This window comes from Solanum dulcamara, chromosome 9 (assembly GCF_947179165.1).
Source record: "Solanum dulcamara chromosome 9, daSolDulc1.2, whole genome shotgun sequence".
NCBI classification, from domain to species: domain Eukaryota; kingdom Viridiplantae; phylum Streptophyta; class Magnoliopsida; order Solanales; family Solanaceae; genus Solanum; species Solanum dulcamara.
This window is the reverse complement of record NC_077245.1, coordinates 67061928-67080823: the sequence shown is the minus strand read 5'-3', so window position 1 is coordinate 67080823 and position 18896 is coordinate 67061928. Positions and strand designations below refer to the sequence as shown.

At 33.1% G+C, this 18896-nt stretch overlaps 1 protein-coding gene across 1 annotated transcript; it reads right to left on the bottom strand.

The window, feature by feature from the left end:
- On the bottom strand, positions 1-3579 carry LOC129903995 (chaperonin-like RbcX protein 2, chloroplastic). Its single transcript, XM_055979527.1, has 5 exons — positions 2921-3579; positions 1368-1459; positions 650-707; positions 414-479; positions 1-312 (listed from the first exon to the last, which is right to left on the bottom strand). Exons 1-5 carry the CDS (start codon positions 3230-3232, stop codon positions 193-195), a joined length of 648 nt encoding a protein of 215 aa, XP_055835502.1. The 5' UTR covers positions 3233-3579; the 3' UTR covers positions 1-192.
- Positions 3580-18896: the final 15317 nt, after the last annotated feature.

Below are 18896 nucleotides of genomic sequence, written 5' to 3'. Positions count from 1 at the left end.
TAACTCTAAAATAATATACTGAATATGATATACAAAGTCCCTTTTATATACAATTTAAGTTCAAGAACCCCCATGATCTGAGAAGAATACAACCATCTACTTTACTGGGAATATTCAGTGGAAAAGCTAATAGAAATAGAATTTGAAAGAGAAAAGTGAAGTGAAATCAACAGCTTGCAATGGCCAATGAAGTTATTTCATCCCTGTGTTTGTGTCATCCGATGGCCAAATCACAGTCTCCATGAGTCGCTCACGCATCACTTCCACATTTTGATCAGATATTCGGTTGTATATCTCTTCGTGATCACATTTCTAGTGGCAAAAATAGAAATAAGATAAATAAGTATAACTGTTACATGGCTATATACTTTCTCAACGTTTTGAAGCAAAAAAAAGAACATTTTGATTCATACTTTTATCCATTTGGCATACAGACTAAGCCGTGTTGCCATCACCTTTTCAGCGAGTTCTTGCTTCTCCTGTCAAAAATATGGTAAAAAAGTGTCAATGATTTTTTTTCCTTCTCTTTTTTCAATTGTTTATTCCAGAGCTCGGATATGGTCCATCCAAAGATGCAATGTCCATGATTGCATTAAATTATGACTCGTTATGTACGTATATGGAGGTCAAGGTTTTATATAAAACTTACCTTTGCAAGGTTACGAATGAAACGCTTTCCATCGCTAGGCTTATTTGCTGTAACATAACTGTTGAATAATAGATTGTCAGAAAATAAAGTGAACAAGCTCAAACGAATGACTGCAGTACTTGCAGTGACTACTTGCTCCCTTTAGCTGTACAATATAAAGACTAAGGGGTATAACTCTAGATTCAGAGCATTTGCATTTGATAATATGAGAACTAGCACTAGTGTCAGCCTGGTAATCTAAAACAGTGTTGTCAAAGGAGTGCTTAAAGAGTGCTTAAGCCCTGAGCCGAGGCTCAAAACGTGTTGAGCGCTTCGCCTCACTTAATGTGCACTTCAATGTCGTCGTCAAAGTTCTAAGGCATAATTTTCCTTGCTAATGAGCCTCTTCTGAAGAGGTGACACTAAACAATTGATATTTCACTTTATTGTAATCATTTTCGTCAATTTCTTTGTCATATATTTCTCATTCATGCTTATAATTATTAGTCTTGGACTAAACATATATATTTATATTCTTTTTCTCCCTTTGCACCTTTTTTCATTGAAGCCCACACTTTAGTTCTGCTTAAAAAGCCCCAACAGACATTAGAGTTTTTTTTCTGCTTTTTGTTGATAACACTGATCTAAAGTCAATCAAATAATGTCACAATAGACCATAAGACACACTCTTATCCATAAAAGATATTTAAAAAAAATTGGAAGGGGAGTATGTGCTTACTCATTGAACCATTGATATTGTGGAGGGTTCATTTCATTAAGCTGGTTCAAAATAGTCCTCACTGCTTTATATGTGAAGTAGTTGAGAATTTGCTGTAGAAAAAATGCAATAGTTTTAAGCAACAAAGTATGAGAGCACAAATAAATTGGTGTCAATGAGCAGGATGTAGAAGAAATATTGACATCTAAGCGAATACTTCAGAACCAACCAAGGAACATATTATTGAAGCTTGGAAGGTACATTTCAAATTCCTTATGCCGGAGAATACTTGTAATGTAACGAAACTTTTGGTAGTTAATGAATATAACTTAAAAAAGTTGTGCACAACCATTGGAGTGCTATAATGAATAATAGACTAATGAAGGCTACTATTCAACGAGGGCCATAAATCAAGCACATTGAATGTCCTTTACTTTTCATGTTTTCAAAGATGACAACACTATAAAGGTCACTGCTACTAGCATAATCATCAATGTTGTTTACAGTATGACCTATACTGATGCTTTAATTGCTCTAGAATGAGGAATTCAAATAGCAAGAAATTTCAGAAAGAAATAGCTCTTAAACTAACAATGACATCTGTCTAAGACGAAAAAACAAGTTGGGGTTTTTTCCTCATAAGGTTGATGCATTGTGTAGCATGACATTCAGACGAAAAGAGTCAAAAGAGTTTATCATCACATGACAGTGCCACCTTCTCTATCAGATGAACAAATTGCCAAAATGTGTTATGATACATTTGATCTTAGATCATTGATACAATGAAAATATTGATAGCACAACAAATAAGTCAAAGAGTCTATATTCACCACTAAAAACGATCAAAAAATTCAGACAGCCAATAAACAACTGCCCTCCTTTCTGAATGCACAATTGCTTTTTTCCCTTTCAAGAAAGAAAGTAACAGAGGAGCACAAGTAAAATCGGATGGGTACGATATTTTTCCACCTTGCTTTTTTAGCCCTTGAAAATTTGGAAGAAGAGGAACTATATATTATTCCTTCCCATTGGGACTACATTAAGCAACAAGTAGTTCATTACATATACTCCATCTAAAGGAAGTAAACGATAATTTTCTCACTACTATACTTCTCCTTTCCAGGCTTGGAGTCAATAATGGCAGTATTGAACTTCTAAATTTCCTAACTACAAGTACAACCTATGTGTAGTCTCAACATCTAGATCATATTTGGTGTTAGTTTCATCAAGAGGGTGGTGTAAACACAATGTGTACCATTGAGGAAAGAGGGGAAGCAGATATAACTCCTGTTTGAATATTCTACGAGTTTAATTGTTGAATTGTCTGACTATCCTATCAACTTAAGTTGTTAGAGAAAGCACATGTTTAGTTAATTATATTATGTCTCAACATAAATCAGTAGATTCTCAATAATTAGTAATCCCACAAGTGAGGTTTAGGGAAGGTGGTGCGTATTGAGAAGTTGTTTCCGATAGAACTAACAACAACTAGTGACCAATCAAACATGCAAATCACAAGAATGTAAACAAATGTGCAAAACAACTAATGAGTTGAAATGTTAGAGCTTGCTTACCGTTTTAATGTCACTAAAGTTTTCTTCATATTGTCCACCTAAATCACTGACAATCCTAAGGTTCTTCCTACCCTTTGTTTGCTTCTTCAAATTCTTGTAATTACCCTTAAAACATTTTGCTGAAAACCTTAAATCTACAAAAGAAGTACTCAACTCCATTGTTCCCAATCGTGGCAATTGCTTCTGCTTCCTACCAAGTGAATCCCCAATACCCATACCGAAATTGTAAGTAGGCAGAGCATCCAAACAAAAACAAGGGCTAGAATGGGAATCCACCATAGGTGAACCCACAACCGACAAAGCTCCCACCATTTTAACCCCAAAATAAAAAAATAAAAAAATAAAAAAGATTTAGAACCAAAAATTCAAGAAATTAAGAGATACCCAGATGAAAACAAGAGGAATACTGAAATGGGTTTCCAAGAAAACTGAAGATTGACAAGTAAATTCAGAGGTTCATGCCCCTTAAAGTTGAAATATCAAGAAGTTGGGTATTTTCTTTGGGGTAAGTTAGAAGGAAAGAAAAAAGTGTAAAAAAACAATTCTTGAAAACGTTTATCAAGAATTGAGATATTTTTTGAGGTGGAAAATGTTCCAACCACATAAAGACTTTTCAACATTAGGATGAAGAGATTCAAAGAAAAAGGTGTGTGTGGCAGCTTTCTTGGTTCACCTTCCTTGATTACATACACACACTTGGACGGTTTGGTTCCCAACCACTAGTAGGCCGTTATTAAACTAACGTGTTTTTATGTTTTCATACCTTGGTGCATGTTACTTGTGGGGAATATAGAAACCAAACTCTCCATATAGATATATATTGTTTTATATTATATCGTGGCATTGTATTATGTTATATTCTTTATGTTTTATTTTATGTGATATCTTTTTTTTTAATATGTGTCAAAAATAATATTATTTTATTATAATTAAAAATAATGTAATTTAAATTTTTTATTTATTCTTAATAAAATAATTTATAACCATACAAATATTTAAAAATTAATTTAGACCATAAATTTTAAAAAAAATATTAAATATCGGATCAAGTCAAATAATGTTACATAAACTGAGACGGAAGGAGTATTATGTTAGAGTAAAATATATTTTAATATTAAAATATAATGCATGATATAAAACAAACTAACTTAACAAATTAATAAGAAGGAGGAAAGAAATAGTAAGAGAAAGGGAGAAAGTTGAGAGAACTGAGTGTATAGTTTTCATTGCAGAAAACGAGTGTCTTTTATAGGCAAAGCTAAAGGAAAAAAAATGTGTGCTACAGTGCAACTACAGTGCAAAACGCGTGATTCTATAATGATTTTACTGTTCATCTACAGTGAAAATATTATTCACTACAGTAAAAATAGGTCTCATGGACATCCATTTTATCTACTTTTTTCAACACTCCTCCTTGGATATTCATGTACAAAAGAAAAATTCTAGTGAAAGAACAAATATCTGGAACACCTATAGATGTTGTGCCTCGTTAAAATCTTATTAGGAAAAACTCAGTGAAAAAAGCCTAATAAAGAAAAGAGAGTACACACATCTGATAATACGTCTTGAGTGTTGCCTCATTAAAAATCTTGCTAGGAAAATTCAGTGAGACAAAACTTAGATAGAAAAAAAGAGTGCAGCATGTATTATACTATCCCTGATGAAGACATCATTTAATATCTCGAAGATGACGCATTCCGATCTATATCTCAATTTCTCAAAGGTTGAAGTTGGCAATGTCTTAGTGAACATATTTGCTAAATTATCACTTGAATGAACTTGTTGGACATCTATTTCACCTTTCTTTTAAAGATCAGGGGTAAAGAAGAATTTTGGTGAAATATATTTTGTTTTGTCTCCTTTGATGTATCCTCCCTTTAATTGAGTCATACATGCAGTATTTTCTTCATACAATATTGTCAGAGTGTCTCTTGTCAAAGAAAGGTCGCATGTTTCTTGAATGTGTTGAGTTATCGATCTTAACCAAACGCATTCTCAACTTGCTTCATGAATGACTATTATCTCTGCATGATTTGAAGAAGTGACAACCATAGTTTTCTTTGTTGAACGTCATAGTATAGTTGTACCACCATATATAAATAAGTAGTCTGTTTGCGATCGACCTTTATGGAGATCAGATAAATATCCTGCATTTGCATAACCAATCAATTCTGACGTGGATTCATTTGAACAATTCCATATATGTGATCACTAGGAGGTATCTGAATATATATTTAATTCCATTCTAGTGTCTTCGGATTGGAGAAGAACTAAATCTCGCTAACAAGTTTATTGAGAAATCTGTATCTAGTCTAGAATTGTTGGCAAGATATATTAATGCACCAATTGCACTAAAATATGATATTTTAGCACCAACAAACTCTTCATCATTTTCATGAGATCGAAATGGATCTTTATTAATATTAAGAGATCTAACAATCATTGGGGTACTCAGTGGGTGTGCTTTATCCATGTAAAATCTTCTTAAAATATTTTTATATGCTGATTGATGGACAAATATCTCATTTGCAAAATATTCAATTTGTAGACCAAGATAAAATTTTGTCTTTCCGAGGTCTTTTATTTCAAATTCCCTTTTTAGACATTTTACTGCCTTTGAAAGTTCTTGAGGAGTTCCGATAATATTCAAATCATCAACATATATGGCTATTATTACAAATTCAGATTCAGACCTTTTCATAAAGATACAATGGCAAATTTGATCATTTTTATATCATTCTTTTAGCAAACATTCACTAAAACGATTGTACCACATTCGCCCTGATTGTTTCATCCCGTATAAAGATTTTTGAAGTTTTATTGAACAAGTTTCTCGAGATTCTTTATATATTTCAGGCATTTTAAATCTTTCAGGAATTTTCATAGAAATATCATTATCCAGAGAACCATATAAATAGGTTGTAACAACATCCATCAGATGTATGCCAAGTTTTTCATGAACTGCCAGATTTATAAGATACCTGAAAGTGATTGCATCCACCACAGGAAAATATATTTTCATATAATTAATGTCAGGTCTTCGCAAAAATTCTTATGCCACTAGTCGTGCTTTATATCTTACGACTTTATTTTTCTCATTTCGTTTTCGCACAAAGACCTATTTGTACCCCACTAGTTTTATACATTCAAGTATTTGGACTATCAGTCTGAAAACTTCGCATTTTTCAGGCGAAGCTAATTCAACTTGAATTGTATTTTTTCATTTTGGCCAATCATTCATCTATCTACATTCATCGACATATTTTGGTTCAAGCTCCCCATTTTATTGCATTATTTCAATAGCAACATTATAAGCAAAACTATTGTCGACAATTACATTATTTCGGTTCCATATTTTTTCTGATGAGACATAATTTATTGAATTTTTTTTTATCATTTTTAGGCGCCTTAACCTCTTTCAAGGTCTTATCAATTGTTATATCTCCTCGCTCTTCTTGAACGGGTTCTTTCATATTATGACCATCTTGATTGTTTGCGCCTTTTTTTTTTTGAGGATTTTTATCTTTGGTTTAGACTCATTTGCATTAATTAATTATCCTACTAGGACATCAACTCGAATTGAAACATTAATAGCTGGAATATGAGATTTAGTAACTTTTGATAGGTCAGTGAATGCATCTGACAGTTGATTTGCAATATTTTGCAAATGAATTATCTTTTGAACTTTCAGTTCACATTTATTTGTACGAGGATCTAAATGAGATAGTGATAATGCATTTCAATCTATTTTTCTTTTCAGCTGCTTATTTTCTCCCCCTAATATTGGGTATACTAATTCATCAAAATGACAATCAACAAATTTTGCAGTAAATAAATTTCCATTCATAGGTTCCAAATATTTTATGATAGGAGGAGATTCATATCCAACATATACCCCCAATCTTTTTTGGGTTCCCATCTTTGTGCGTTGTGATGGAGCAATTGGATCATATACTGCACATCCAAATATTCTAATATGTGAAATATTCGGCTCCTGACCAAAAACCAATTATAATGGGAAGACTTTATGATAACTTGTGGATTTAATTCGCACAAGACTTGTTGCATGCAAAATAGCATGACCCCATAATAAAATGAGAAGTTTTATCCTCATAAGCATTGGTCTAGCAATTAATTGTAAACGTTTAATCAATGATTCCGCTAAACTATTTTGAGTATGAACATGAGTAACCGAATGCTCAACTGTTATTCCAGTGGACAAACAATAATCATTAAATGTCTGAGATGTGAACTCACTAGCATTATCAAGACAAATTGTCTTTATTGCATAATTTGAAAATTGTACTTTTAATTTAATTATTTGAGCAAGTAATCTCGCAAATGCCATGTTACGAGTTGATAATAAGTACGCATGTGACCATCTTGTAGATGCATCTATTAAAACCATATAATATTTAAATGGTTCACATGATGGGTGAATGAACCCACATATATCACCCTATATACGCTCCAGAAATGCCAGAGATTCAATTCCACTTTGATTACTGATGGTCTAGTAATTAATTTGCCTTGAAAATATGTAACACAAAAGAATTCTTTAAATTGAAGAATCTTTTATTTCTTCAAAGAGTGTCCATGTGAACTTTCAATTATTTTGTGCATCATATTAGAATCGGGATGGCCTAACCGGTCATGCCAAATATTAAAATCATTTGAGTTAGTAAACATTTGGTTTACTATGACATGTGTTTCAACCATGCTAATACTTGTGAAATATAAGCCAAATGAAAGAGCGGGTAACTTTTCAAGTATAAATTTTTGCCCGACATCATTGTAGTAATGTAAAGATATTCATTCTTTTCATCATTTGTAGTCTCAATATGATAACCATTTTGACGAATGTCTTTGAAACTTAATAAGTTTTTTTGAGACTTACTACAATATAATGCTTCACTAATTGTTAAATTTATTCCTCCAACAAGTACAACTTTAGCTTTTCCGTATCCTTCAATTAATCTTGTGGTACCAGATATTGTATTAACATTAGCTTTTTTCATAATCAATAAAGAGAAATATTTCTTATCTCTTAAAATAATGTTTGTTATGACACTATCAATAAGACACGTATCAGCATAATTGATTTTGGATCCAACTGATGACTGGAGAATTTTCATATTCTTCATAAACAAAAAGATGCATTATAAGAACGTGAAAAACTAACAACATAAGAAACTTTTAAAAAATTGCACAGCCTTAAAAAACATTTTTACGAAGGACAACATAATATGAAAACTATTTTTTTAATAATATTTATCCCCAGTTAGATGATCAATTATTCAGTTAATATCCATAAAGTCTTCAATTTCCAAATGAGTAATATTTAGTAGATCTTCAAAATCATTATTTTTATAAGCAAGATTTGTCTTAATATCTTCATATTTATTTGAGGGAGTTGCTTCATTACTATCATTTCGAAAGTTCAAGTGTGCCTCCACATTATTATCTCTTCTTTTGAGAGAGGCTTGATAAAGTTTCACAAAATGATCGGGCGTACGACATTCACGTGCCCAATGACACTTCATACCACACCGGTGACAAATATTGAATTTACCTCTGGAAGGATTATTTCGAGGAACTTTATTGTTCTCATGTTTATTTCCATCATGATGACGATAATTGTTTCGTCTTCTACCATGTCCTTGCCCACGTCCACGACCACGGCCGTGGCCGCGATAATTATTTTATCTTGATACAGACTGATTATGTACTGCTATAACATTCGCTTCAGGGAATGGAGCAGTTCCAATGGGACGGACTTCATAATTTTTCATTAGCAAAATATTATTCTGCTCGGTCACAAGTAAGCATGTAATTAATTCAGAATATTTCTTAAACCCATTTTCACAATATTGTTATTGTAGCAAAATATTTGAGGCGTGAAAAGTGGAAAGAATTTTCTCAAGTAAGTCATCATCAGTGATAGTTGCTCCACATAATTTTAACATGGAACTTACCTTGTAAATAGCAGAATTATATTTAGTCAGAGTTTTAAAATGTTGAAATTGAAGGTGTATCCAGTCATATCGAGCTTTTGGTAACACCATAAGTTTTAGGTGGTGATATCGATCCTTCAAATTAGTCCATAATGCAAGAGGGTCTTTCACAGTTAAATATTCAGTTTTTAATCCTTCATAAATATGATGACGGAGAAAAATCATTGTCTTTGCTTTATCTTGTCTTGATGCTTTATTTTCTTGTTTAATAGTATCACCAAGACCTTTATCGTCAAGGTGAATTTCAACATCAAAGATTCATGATAAATAATTTTTTTCGGTAATGTCAAGTGTCATAAACTCAAGTTTTGATAAATTTGACATGATAAAAATTGAGATAAAAATTAATTTAAAGACAATTAAAATTAAATTTCTTCAGTAGATATATATCCTGATATACAAATTAATTTGTCTGGAGAAAATTAGAGCTTCGTGCTGATAACGTGTTATAAAATAAACTAACTTAACAAATTAATAAGGAGGAAAGAAATAGTAAGAACAAGAGAAAGTTGAGAGAATTGAGTGTATATTTTTCATTGCAGAAAACGAGTATCTTTTATAGGCAAAACTGAAGGAAAACAAAACGTGTGATTCTACAGTGATTTTATTATTCATCTACAGTGAAAATACTATTCACTACAGTAAAAATAAATCCCATAAACATCTACTTTATCTATTTTTTTCAACAATGCAAAATTAATGGTGTTAGTAGGTATTATTTTCTGACGTAACTTATGTACGTAACCACTACATGTTTTAAACACTTATTACCACCCTAAGACACTAATTTTATAACCTATTATATGATCTACCTTACTTAATATCCCACAACTCCCTCATTTAATAGATGGAAGAAATAATACACCTATATAAATGTTTTCTTCCTTGTATTATGTAGATGAGAAGTACAATGTTGTGAGTGGAAAAAGATTGAAAAGTATTATATTATATTTATATTTTAAGGTCAGTGGAGTGAAGAAAGAATTGAGATTTTTTTTTTAACTTTTTAACTTATTCACTACTTAAAAGAGAGAAATTTTATATTGAAAAAAGGTGTTCTAATGGTGAAACTTTGAATTCTTCGACTAATCTAGAGTTGTTTGAGTTATACGATGTTGTTGTGTTGTTATATCCTGAAGGAGAAAGTCGATAGTTATAATATTAGATCGGTACTCTTTAAAGAGAGCTATATCTTTATTCATTTTTGTTCACCTTATTTTTAACTGTAATTTGTGATATATTTACCAAAAATTTTAATGACGATTGACTTTTGTTATAGTTTAAAAAAATTACGGTTATCACCCCGCTTCAACATCACCCGCTTTCTGTAAGTAAATATTTTATTTCAAAAGATTGTTTTAAAAAAGCTTCTCCAATTACTTGGAAAGCATAGAAATATCTCCTTTTAGAACAAGTGTCTTGTCTTATTTTTATTGATGACATTTCTCTATAAAAGGCTTGTTCTTTCAACAACAAACATAAGCAATATACTTGTTTGCTGTCTCTCTCTTCCACTCTCCCTACGTTCCTCTTCTTTTTTTATGCCATTCTAATTTAATTATCTGATTTTCTGTTGGCTTTATTTTACTCCTCTAATAACTTGCTGATGTTAATTAATTTGTTGATTTATGTATCCTCTATTTAAATAGAGAAGACTTGTTTAATTCTGAAAAAACATTTCATATCGTTGAAATAGTTTCTTAGGATAGTACGCACCACGACTCTTGTGTTCTACTTAAAATACTGTAGTAGTAATATCTATTTTATATTAGTACTGTTATTTAGCTGTTATTTTGCTTAATACTAAGTTATATTATTTTTGATATTTTAATTATTTCCCCAACACTTTTAACGTCACTCGAACTCTTCAAGAGATGGAAAAGATGGATGGATAAAGTATAATTTTTTACTAGCTCAATTTTTTTTTATTTTTTTTAAGAAATAAAGAGAAGATCTCTTCAGTAGCATATCTGCACATGTGTCTATAGATATGCTATAAATAGTTGTATGTGCATAGCCAAGATTGGTGGTCTAAGTAAAGTATACAGCAGTAAAAATTCACCACAACAAACACTTGCAGTTTTGTCAATAACCCTCCCCTAAACTTCTTCACAACAACTGCTAGCCCTAATGATGCTGCCCTTGCAAAGGGGACAAGTCGCACTCATATATATATATATATATATATATCCATTTATCGATACAAGTATAGTGAAAAAGGTGACCACAATTACATAACATAGTAAGTGAGCTTAGCTATCTGAGCGTCAATTTCAATTTCTGATGATTGACATTGCGTAGTTGTGTGATGCGTAATCCATGGAATAACACAAGCATTCCAACATTTATACAAGAAATATATGCTAACGAACCCATGAATGACTCCATCAAAGCCTCCCCTGTCAATGTCTTGTGAATATGCCCCACCAATATTCATCTTAAAGGAATTAGTAGGTGGTAATCATGTTAAGTCCAAATTAGCAAAGAAATATGATTGGGGAATAAGATAAATGTCAATTTAGCCTGTCCTAGACATTGATTAAGTGGAGTAGGTGAAGTTGAGATCACATGTATGTGTCCTGTGGGCAAAATAACAAGATGTGATTTATGTTTTTGAAAGTAGCGTGACATTGAACACAAACATTTGTTGGACTGATGCCAATACGTGCTAGATGCGCTGCAATTGACAGTCTCTGATGGAATCATAGCCAAATAAAATATTATAATTTTGATGGTATCGAAAGTTTTAAAATCCAATATAAAGAGTTGAGGGCAGGAGCTAAAGCTTTATATAAAGACTTAGTAATGAAAATTCATTTGTGGTTAAGCCTCATATTTGAATATCTCTAATGTGGGGTATATAGAAATATGAGTCGACTTTAATTGATTGATAGTTAGATTGTTCAGTATGTAAAGGAGATGGTGTCACGACCCACGCAATACGACGAATGAAGCATCTGGAGGTACTTCATCCAAGCTTTTTAACATTCATGGAGCATTTCATCGGTAATGATAAACAACAACAAGCGGAAACATAAGGGGTAATTGGGACTAAGGAATTTCGCATTCAATAAGAGCCAAAGTCAACATATCTTATACTATGTCCAACAATACCTTCTACATTAAGACTTGGTGGGGGCTAAGACATGCCCCTAGCTCACCCTCGAGATTAGGTCAAAATACCAAAAGTGTAACTCAAATATCTAAACATATAATAAGCTAGATAGGTTAGGAGTGTTGTTCCCGGAAAATGAGAACTCACCAAAAGTGGTAGCCTTCAACTATCAACTTAGCCACGGGGAGGAGAGTGTGGAGCAACCTCGGTTCCTGCATGGTCATATCATATAGGCAAAAATATGTGTTAGTACTTTGAATGTACTAAGTATGAGAGTATGCTATAATGAAGAACATCAAGTCATATATATATAAGCAACATGCAATAATGAATGCATGCATGAGGAACATCATATGAAACCTTAAAACATTCATTTTGTGGAAAAGTGACCGTAACCGACATTTAAGACAATGCAAGCTATTACATGAAATCTAACATAACCCCCTACATTGGCACGGGAGACTACTTGCCGGTAGAACTCCGTCAACTTTGACATTTCTTTAATCGCTAATCGTGGATCCACTAGCCTAGAATAGCCGACAAGGGCCACTATGTTGGCGCATAATTAATGCATCATGAGACTTTACTTAAGGACCCTTAGGTCGAGTCCCCATCTACATGCTACATTCGGTGCTAGGTCAATCCCACAGAATAACATTTAAACATCATAATGGCATAAGCATTTATATAACTTTAACATAAAATCATCATTCCGTGGAATCACTCACTAAAACCTTTCATTTGATTCAATACGAGAATTGTCCTTTCACATTGAAACCTTACTTTGGCTAAGAAGCTCTTTCGTAAATCAATCATTTCATAAGACTCCCATTACATAAACATTTGCCTCATATCATTCATTTGGTGTCAAGCTTTCATTTCAACTTTATTTTAACATAGGAAAATTAGGTGGGTTGATTTTATGAAAACCTTCAAGTGCATTTAAACAATACTTGCATGCATGAGAGTGATGGAAATGCATCAAAATATACATCTTAAAACAACCCACCATATATGCCAACCCTTTTCAAGCCTTCATAGAGGCACTTTAGCAAATCATTCATTTGATGAAATCAAAAGTCAATATACATCAATATATGTAACTAAACTTAAAATACATCATAATCTATGCATTTAGAATCATTGTTTAAAAGCCCATGAGAATTTATCATTTACAATGGAAGTGCTAGTTTGAGAGAAAACATTTGGGCTCCATGGGTGGAAGGACCCATGGATGAAAAACCCACGTACCTTGGGGACACAAAATTCCTATGGAAACTTGAAGAAGAAAGGAGACTTTAAAATGCCTTGAGATGAAAACCCTAACTTTGCTTTGAAGTTCTTGGGAGAGTTTGAGAGGAGGGAAAATTTAGTGTATTGAGTCCAAGTAAGGAGAATGAGGGTTTTAGAGGTTTTAGGGTCTTTAGATAAAATATTGTTTTTATTTCCCTTGTTTCTTTAATCTTTGAAAATTGTGTTGCTTATTTTTTTTTACCAAATGTTTTCAGGATATTAAAATGGTTACTATTGACATATACTTCAACTATGGAGGTGAATGGATTAGAGAACCTCTTGTCTTGTACAAGAAGAAGCCATACAACTTATGAAAAGGGTATGATTCAAACTTTCTTTCTTTTATAGATATCGTCAATGAGTACACTACGCGATTTGAATTTGTAGGCGTGCAACTGTTAATTGTAAAGGGTCCTTCTAGGAGATATTATGAAATAGAAGCGGATATTGGAATTAGAAAATTACTCTCTCTTGTGTCCAAGGAGTTCTTTATAATAAATATGTTTGTTGTAGAAGAGTGTGAACTATTTTTATATGTTCCTAATATTGTTCAATATGCTGAATCATTTTTCTCAGTAGTTACTGAAATTGGCACTGCTTGTAGTGAGGGTGAAAGTGAAGTTGTGCATGATTCTTCAGAATATGATTATGAAGAATTAGAGGTTATTCCTATTGAAAAGAAAAAAGAAATATCTGAAGGTTTGTATGATTATTTAGAGTTGTATAAGGGTATGTCCTTTAAGGATATATCAGAAGCAAGACAATGCATTAGGCTTTATGGATTGGACAAGAAGGTAAAATTGACAGTAGTTAAAAGTGACAGGTCCAGATTGAGGTTACATGTAATGAAGGGTCATGCCCATTTGTATGTCATATTTCTGAGGATGCTAATACTCCTGAGATTAGAATTAAAACTCTAAATGATAATCATACATGTTGGCCAACATTTGATAATCCTGTGGTTGATTACTCTACCATAGCTCAATATTTTAAGAAAAAGTTGCAAGAAAATCTAAAATTTAAGATTAAGAAAATGAGGGCTTTTTTGCACACTGCTTTTAAGTTAAATTCTAGCCAAGGAAAGTGCAAAAGATCTAAAAGAATGGTTTTGAAAACTTTAGAAGGTGGTTTTACGGATGTTATAACAAACTTGAGGCTTATGCCATTGAACTGAAGAAAGCTAATCCAGGAAGTGATGTTGTGATTAATTTATCTAATGAAGCACTTGCTCAAGGAAAAAGAAAATTTCTTAGAATGTATATTTTCTTCAAGGCAATAAAGATGGATTTTAAGGAAGGGTTGACACCATTTATTAGATTAGATGACACATTTCTTAAAGGTAAAGCCAAAGGACAGTTACTAGTTGCTATTGGTCAGGACAATATAAATCACTTCTGCCCTTTAGCTTGGGTTGTTGTGGATAAGGAGATCAAAATGACTTGAAAATAATTTTTGGAGCTACTTCAGCATTCACTAGAACTCCAAAATGGAGAAGGCATAACCTCCATGTCAAACATGCAGAAGATATATTATCTAATTTCAATTATGTTTATTTTTTTCTTTTTCAGTTATGTTTTGCCATATTCAACAGTTCAAATTGTTTACCTTTATCATGCAGGGATTACTTGATGCAATAAAGATTGTGCTTCCTCAAGCACATGGTGGATGTTGTGTGAGACACATTGAGGCAAATTGGTGCAGAAGACATGGTACAGATGTGTTGTAGAAGCAACTTTAGTAGAGTGCATGGTGCACTTATGAAGAGGCCTTTCAGGATCATCTAAGTCAGTTGAAACAAATGGATTTACCTGCTAGAGAGGATTTGCTAGAGTATCCTCCCAAAAGTTGGTGTAGAGCCTATTTTGATAGTGTGTGCAAGAATCCAACAGTGGAAAATAATATGACTGAGTCATTTAACTCCAGTATACTTGAAGCAAGGTTCAAGCCCATCATTAGGATGCTAGAAGATATAAGAATAAAAGTAATGAATCGATTGGGAGAACAAGAGGATTTTTTTAGGAAATGGACTAGTGATTTCAGTCCTAAAAGCTTGAAGTTGTATAATGAATATATGAAGATAACTCAAATTTCTAGGATTGACTGTAATGGAGATAATGGATATGAGGTTACTGAGGGAGATAACAGACACATAGTTAATTTGAGGGTGAAAAGGTGCACTTGTAGGGCATGAGATCTTGAAGGAATTCCATGCCCTAATACAATTAAAGCCTTGTTGCACAAAAATATTAATGCTTTAACTGAAATGAATTGGTATCACAGCAAGAAGGCATTTCTGCTAACTTACAAGCATAAGTTGCAACCTGTGAGGGGAGAATTTTTTTGAAAAATTGACCCTCATCAAGCAATGGAGCCACCAGAGTTTGTTAAGCTTGTTGGCAGGCTTAGAGTTAGAGAGAGTTAGACAGAAAGAAGAAGCACTTAAGAGGCAAAGTGAGTGCGCTGTTTCAAGAAAAGGTAGAGTGATGACATGTAGCAATTGTGGAGAGTCAAATCATAACACTAGAGGCTGTGACAAGGTAATTTTTTTAAATAGTTCAATTAACATTTGTATGCCGTATATATATTTTCTCACTTTTTGCTTAGGTCGCAGTCAAAAAATGAAAAATTGCTTGCAAAGGAAAAGGGAAATAGAAAGCAGCGTAAGGGATTAGTTGATGATGGAGAACCTTCTCAAACTGAAAAAAGCATCAACATCACAGCCCCTCAACAAACACAAAACAGTCAAAGTAACATATTTTCAGACTTTAAACATGACGAAGATCCTTTTCTACAACCTATAGTTATTTCAGAGACTCTTACCAAACTTCAAAGGAGACAACAACAATATATACCAACAGAGAGAAGGGTAATAAGCTTCAAAGGTGACCACAATGATATAAGTGATCCAACAAATCTTCCAATACAACTAAAAAAACTTAACTTGAAAAGGTAAAGATGCAATTACTACCAATAAGGTGGAAGTTCAAAGTCAAGAAAGAATTGAAAAGTTGAAGCCGAAGAAGGGACATTATCAGTTTGGTTAACTTTTGTTAAGTTTGTGAACTTGTTTTTTTTAAAAAAAAATTAATTTGATGATGTAACTACTGTTTAAACAGCACTTTTGGGAAAGTAGCTTTTGCAAAGTTGGTGATATCGCATTAGAACCTAGGTTGTATAAGTTTTTGGGGTTTTATTGTGACATCCAAACGATATTTTGTATTGTATCGTGCAGTTGCTGAATATTGTGTTAAGTTCTCTGAAATTTGGTTGAAATCTGCAGTTATTTTGTGTTGAATTGTGCAGTCTAGTCTACTGAAATATTATGTTCAGTTCTCTGAATTTTGGTCGAAATCGACAGTTTTTTGGTGTTGTAGTATGCAGTTACACTTGGTTGTTGCAAATTATTGTGTATTTTGTGGCGATATTTTGAGACAGTGTGCTGTTACATATGATGAAACTACTGCTAGTAGCTTGCCATTTTTGAGGCAAAACTGTGCTATATTTTGAAGTGAAATATTGCTGCGTTAGTTGGCCATTTACACTTCATTTTGGGAATGGACTACTGCTGCTTTGCTGCTATATTATTGGGTATATAGCTACCTCAATATCTGCTCATCAGATCCCATCAAATTTTTCATGTTGATGGACAACATTAATTAATTAATTAAGCACAATTTGCTAGTGCTAACAGGCATTTCACTTTTATGCATGAATACAAAAGCATCACACCTCTGTTTGTTTTAATTTCCGTCTCCTAAACCTTATGAATGGTTAGATGTTTCTTGGAGGTTACATTGGCCTACCATACATTCACATTTAAGAACACTTGGTGTTATAATCTTTTTATCAAAGTAAAAAAGAACACTTAGTGTCAATGTTACTCGAACTCGTTCAAAAATGTGAACGGTGCATGTCGAATTCTTCAAAAGTAGTGTATTTTGGAGAATTTGACACGAATGCAGTATCGAAAGTGAAGAGTCCGCGCAACTTAGCTTGATGTTATAGCAAGCCAGCCAACAATAATAATATTTTCAAAAAGTGAAACTACATAACCAACATAACAGGGGAAAATTACCTGTGTTGAGCTTGATTATCAATTGTACATTAAAAAAAAATAAGAGACTTCACCTAACATTATACAAATTCACTAATTCATCACTTCATCAATTGCAAGGCAACAAACCCAATAAAAAGAGCACACAAAATCATAATTAACGTCTTCATCTTCTTCACTTATCTTTCAATGCCCTTGATTTTTTCACTTCAAAATTGGTTGAAACTTTCATTGCATCCACTTTTTCCTCCAAAGTTATCTCTTTCAATCTTAATTGCATCCAACGTCATGTTCAAAGCATCAATTTTAATCGTAGCCGCATTCAATTGAGTCTTCAAATTATTTATTAGGACCACCGCTCAATTTGAAAATAATTTATCGTGCTACTCCCAGTAACCACATGAATTTTTATGTGAATCATAATCAAAACAACTTCAATTTATCAACCATTCTATGAAGAGGGTAACTAAAATTTCAGAAAAATAAAACAAAATTTTTAATTCAATAATTGAACTTACTTCAGATTGAGGACACTTATAAAATCTTCTTTCGGGGTTTGAAGTAAAGAATTGGCAATTTCACCGCAATGACATTTCCTCTTCAATGAACAGCTATCTTCGGACATTATACTCCCTTTTTTGAATCAGTACAACGTGGTCAGTAAATGAAGAAAAAATTATGGAACTTCAAGCAAAAAAAGAAAAGAAATCATACTTGCAATCCTACGCTATGAAGTTTGAAGAAGAAAAGAAAGCATACTTTAAAGCTAAAATCTCTATGCAAAGCAGAGATTCAAGTTCGCAATGCACTTTTCCTTTGCTAAACAGAGAAGAAGATGCGTGTTAGGGCTTTTCTTTGTTTGAAGAGTGAGTTGGGTGAGTCCATATTATTAATAACCCGAACCATGGCTAAGGAATCCTGAAGTAAATTAGTGTTGTGCAGCCCAGGCTTTGAAGCCTCTAGCCAACCAACAGGAGGGTGACAATACCTACAACATAAGGCCTCAAACAGGGCCATCTGAATAGTAGAGTGGTACCTGTTGTTGTATGCAAACTCTGCCAAAGGGAACTATTGTTCCCAATAACCCTCAAACTCCAATAACAAGCTCACAACATATCCTCCAAAACCTGAATAGTATGCTCTGACTGGCCATCGATCAGTGGATGGCATGTCATACTAAGATCAACCTGAGTGCCCAACTCTCTCTAAAAGGCTCTCCTAAATTTAAAAGTAAATTGAGATTCCCTATTTGATCTAATAGACACCAGTACCCCGTGAAGACAGACCACCTCCTGAATATAGATCCGAGCTAGATGCTCTGTAGTGAAAGTGGATTGCACCTGCAGGAAGTGTGTTGACTTGGTCAGTCGATCAACGATGACGCAAATACCATCATAACCTCTGGAGGTCTAAGGTAATCCCATCACGAAGTCCATGGTAATCCGCTCTTATTTCCACTCTGGAATAGGTATTCTCTGAAACACTCTTCCAGGCCGCTGA

Bases quoted from the DNA above. Each gene is read 5' to 3' on its own strand.
- LOC129903995 (XM_055979527.1), bottom strand. From the start codon at position 3,232: ATGGTGGGAGCTTTGTCGGTTGTGGGTTCACCTATGGTGGATTCCCAT. The intron at 708-1,367 runs GTAAGCACATAC...ATTATTCAACAG, and splicing joins CAATATCAATGGTTCAATGA to TTATGTTACAGCAAATAAGC. The intron at 313-413 runs GTATGAATCAAA...TTTTGCCACTAG, and splicing joins TGTATGCCAAATGGATAAAA to AAATGTGATCACGAAGAGAT.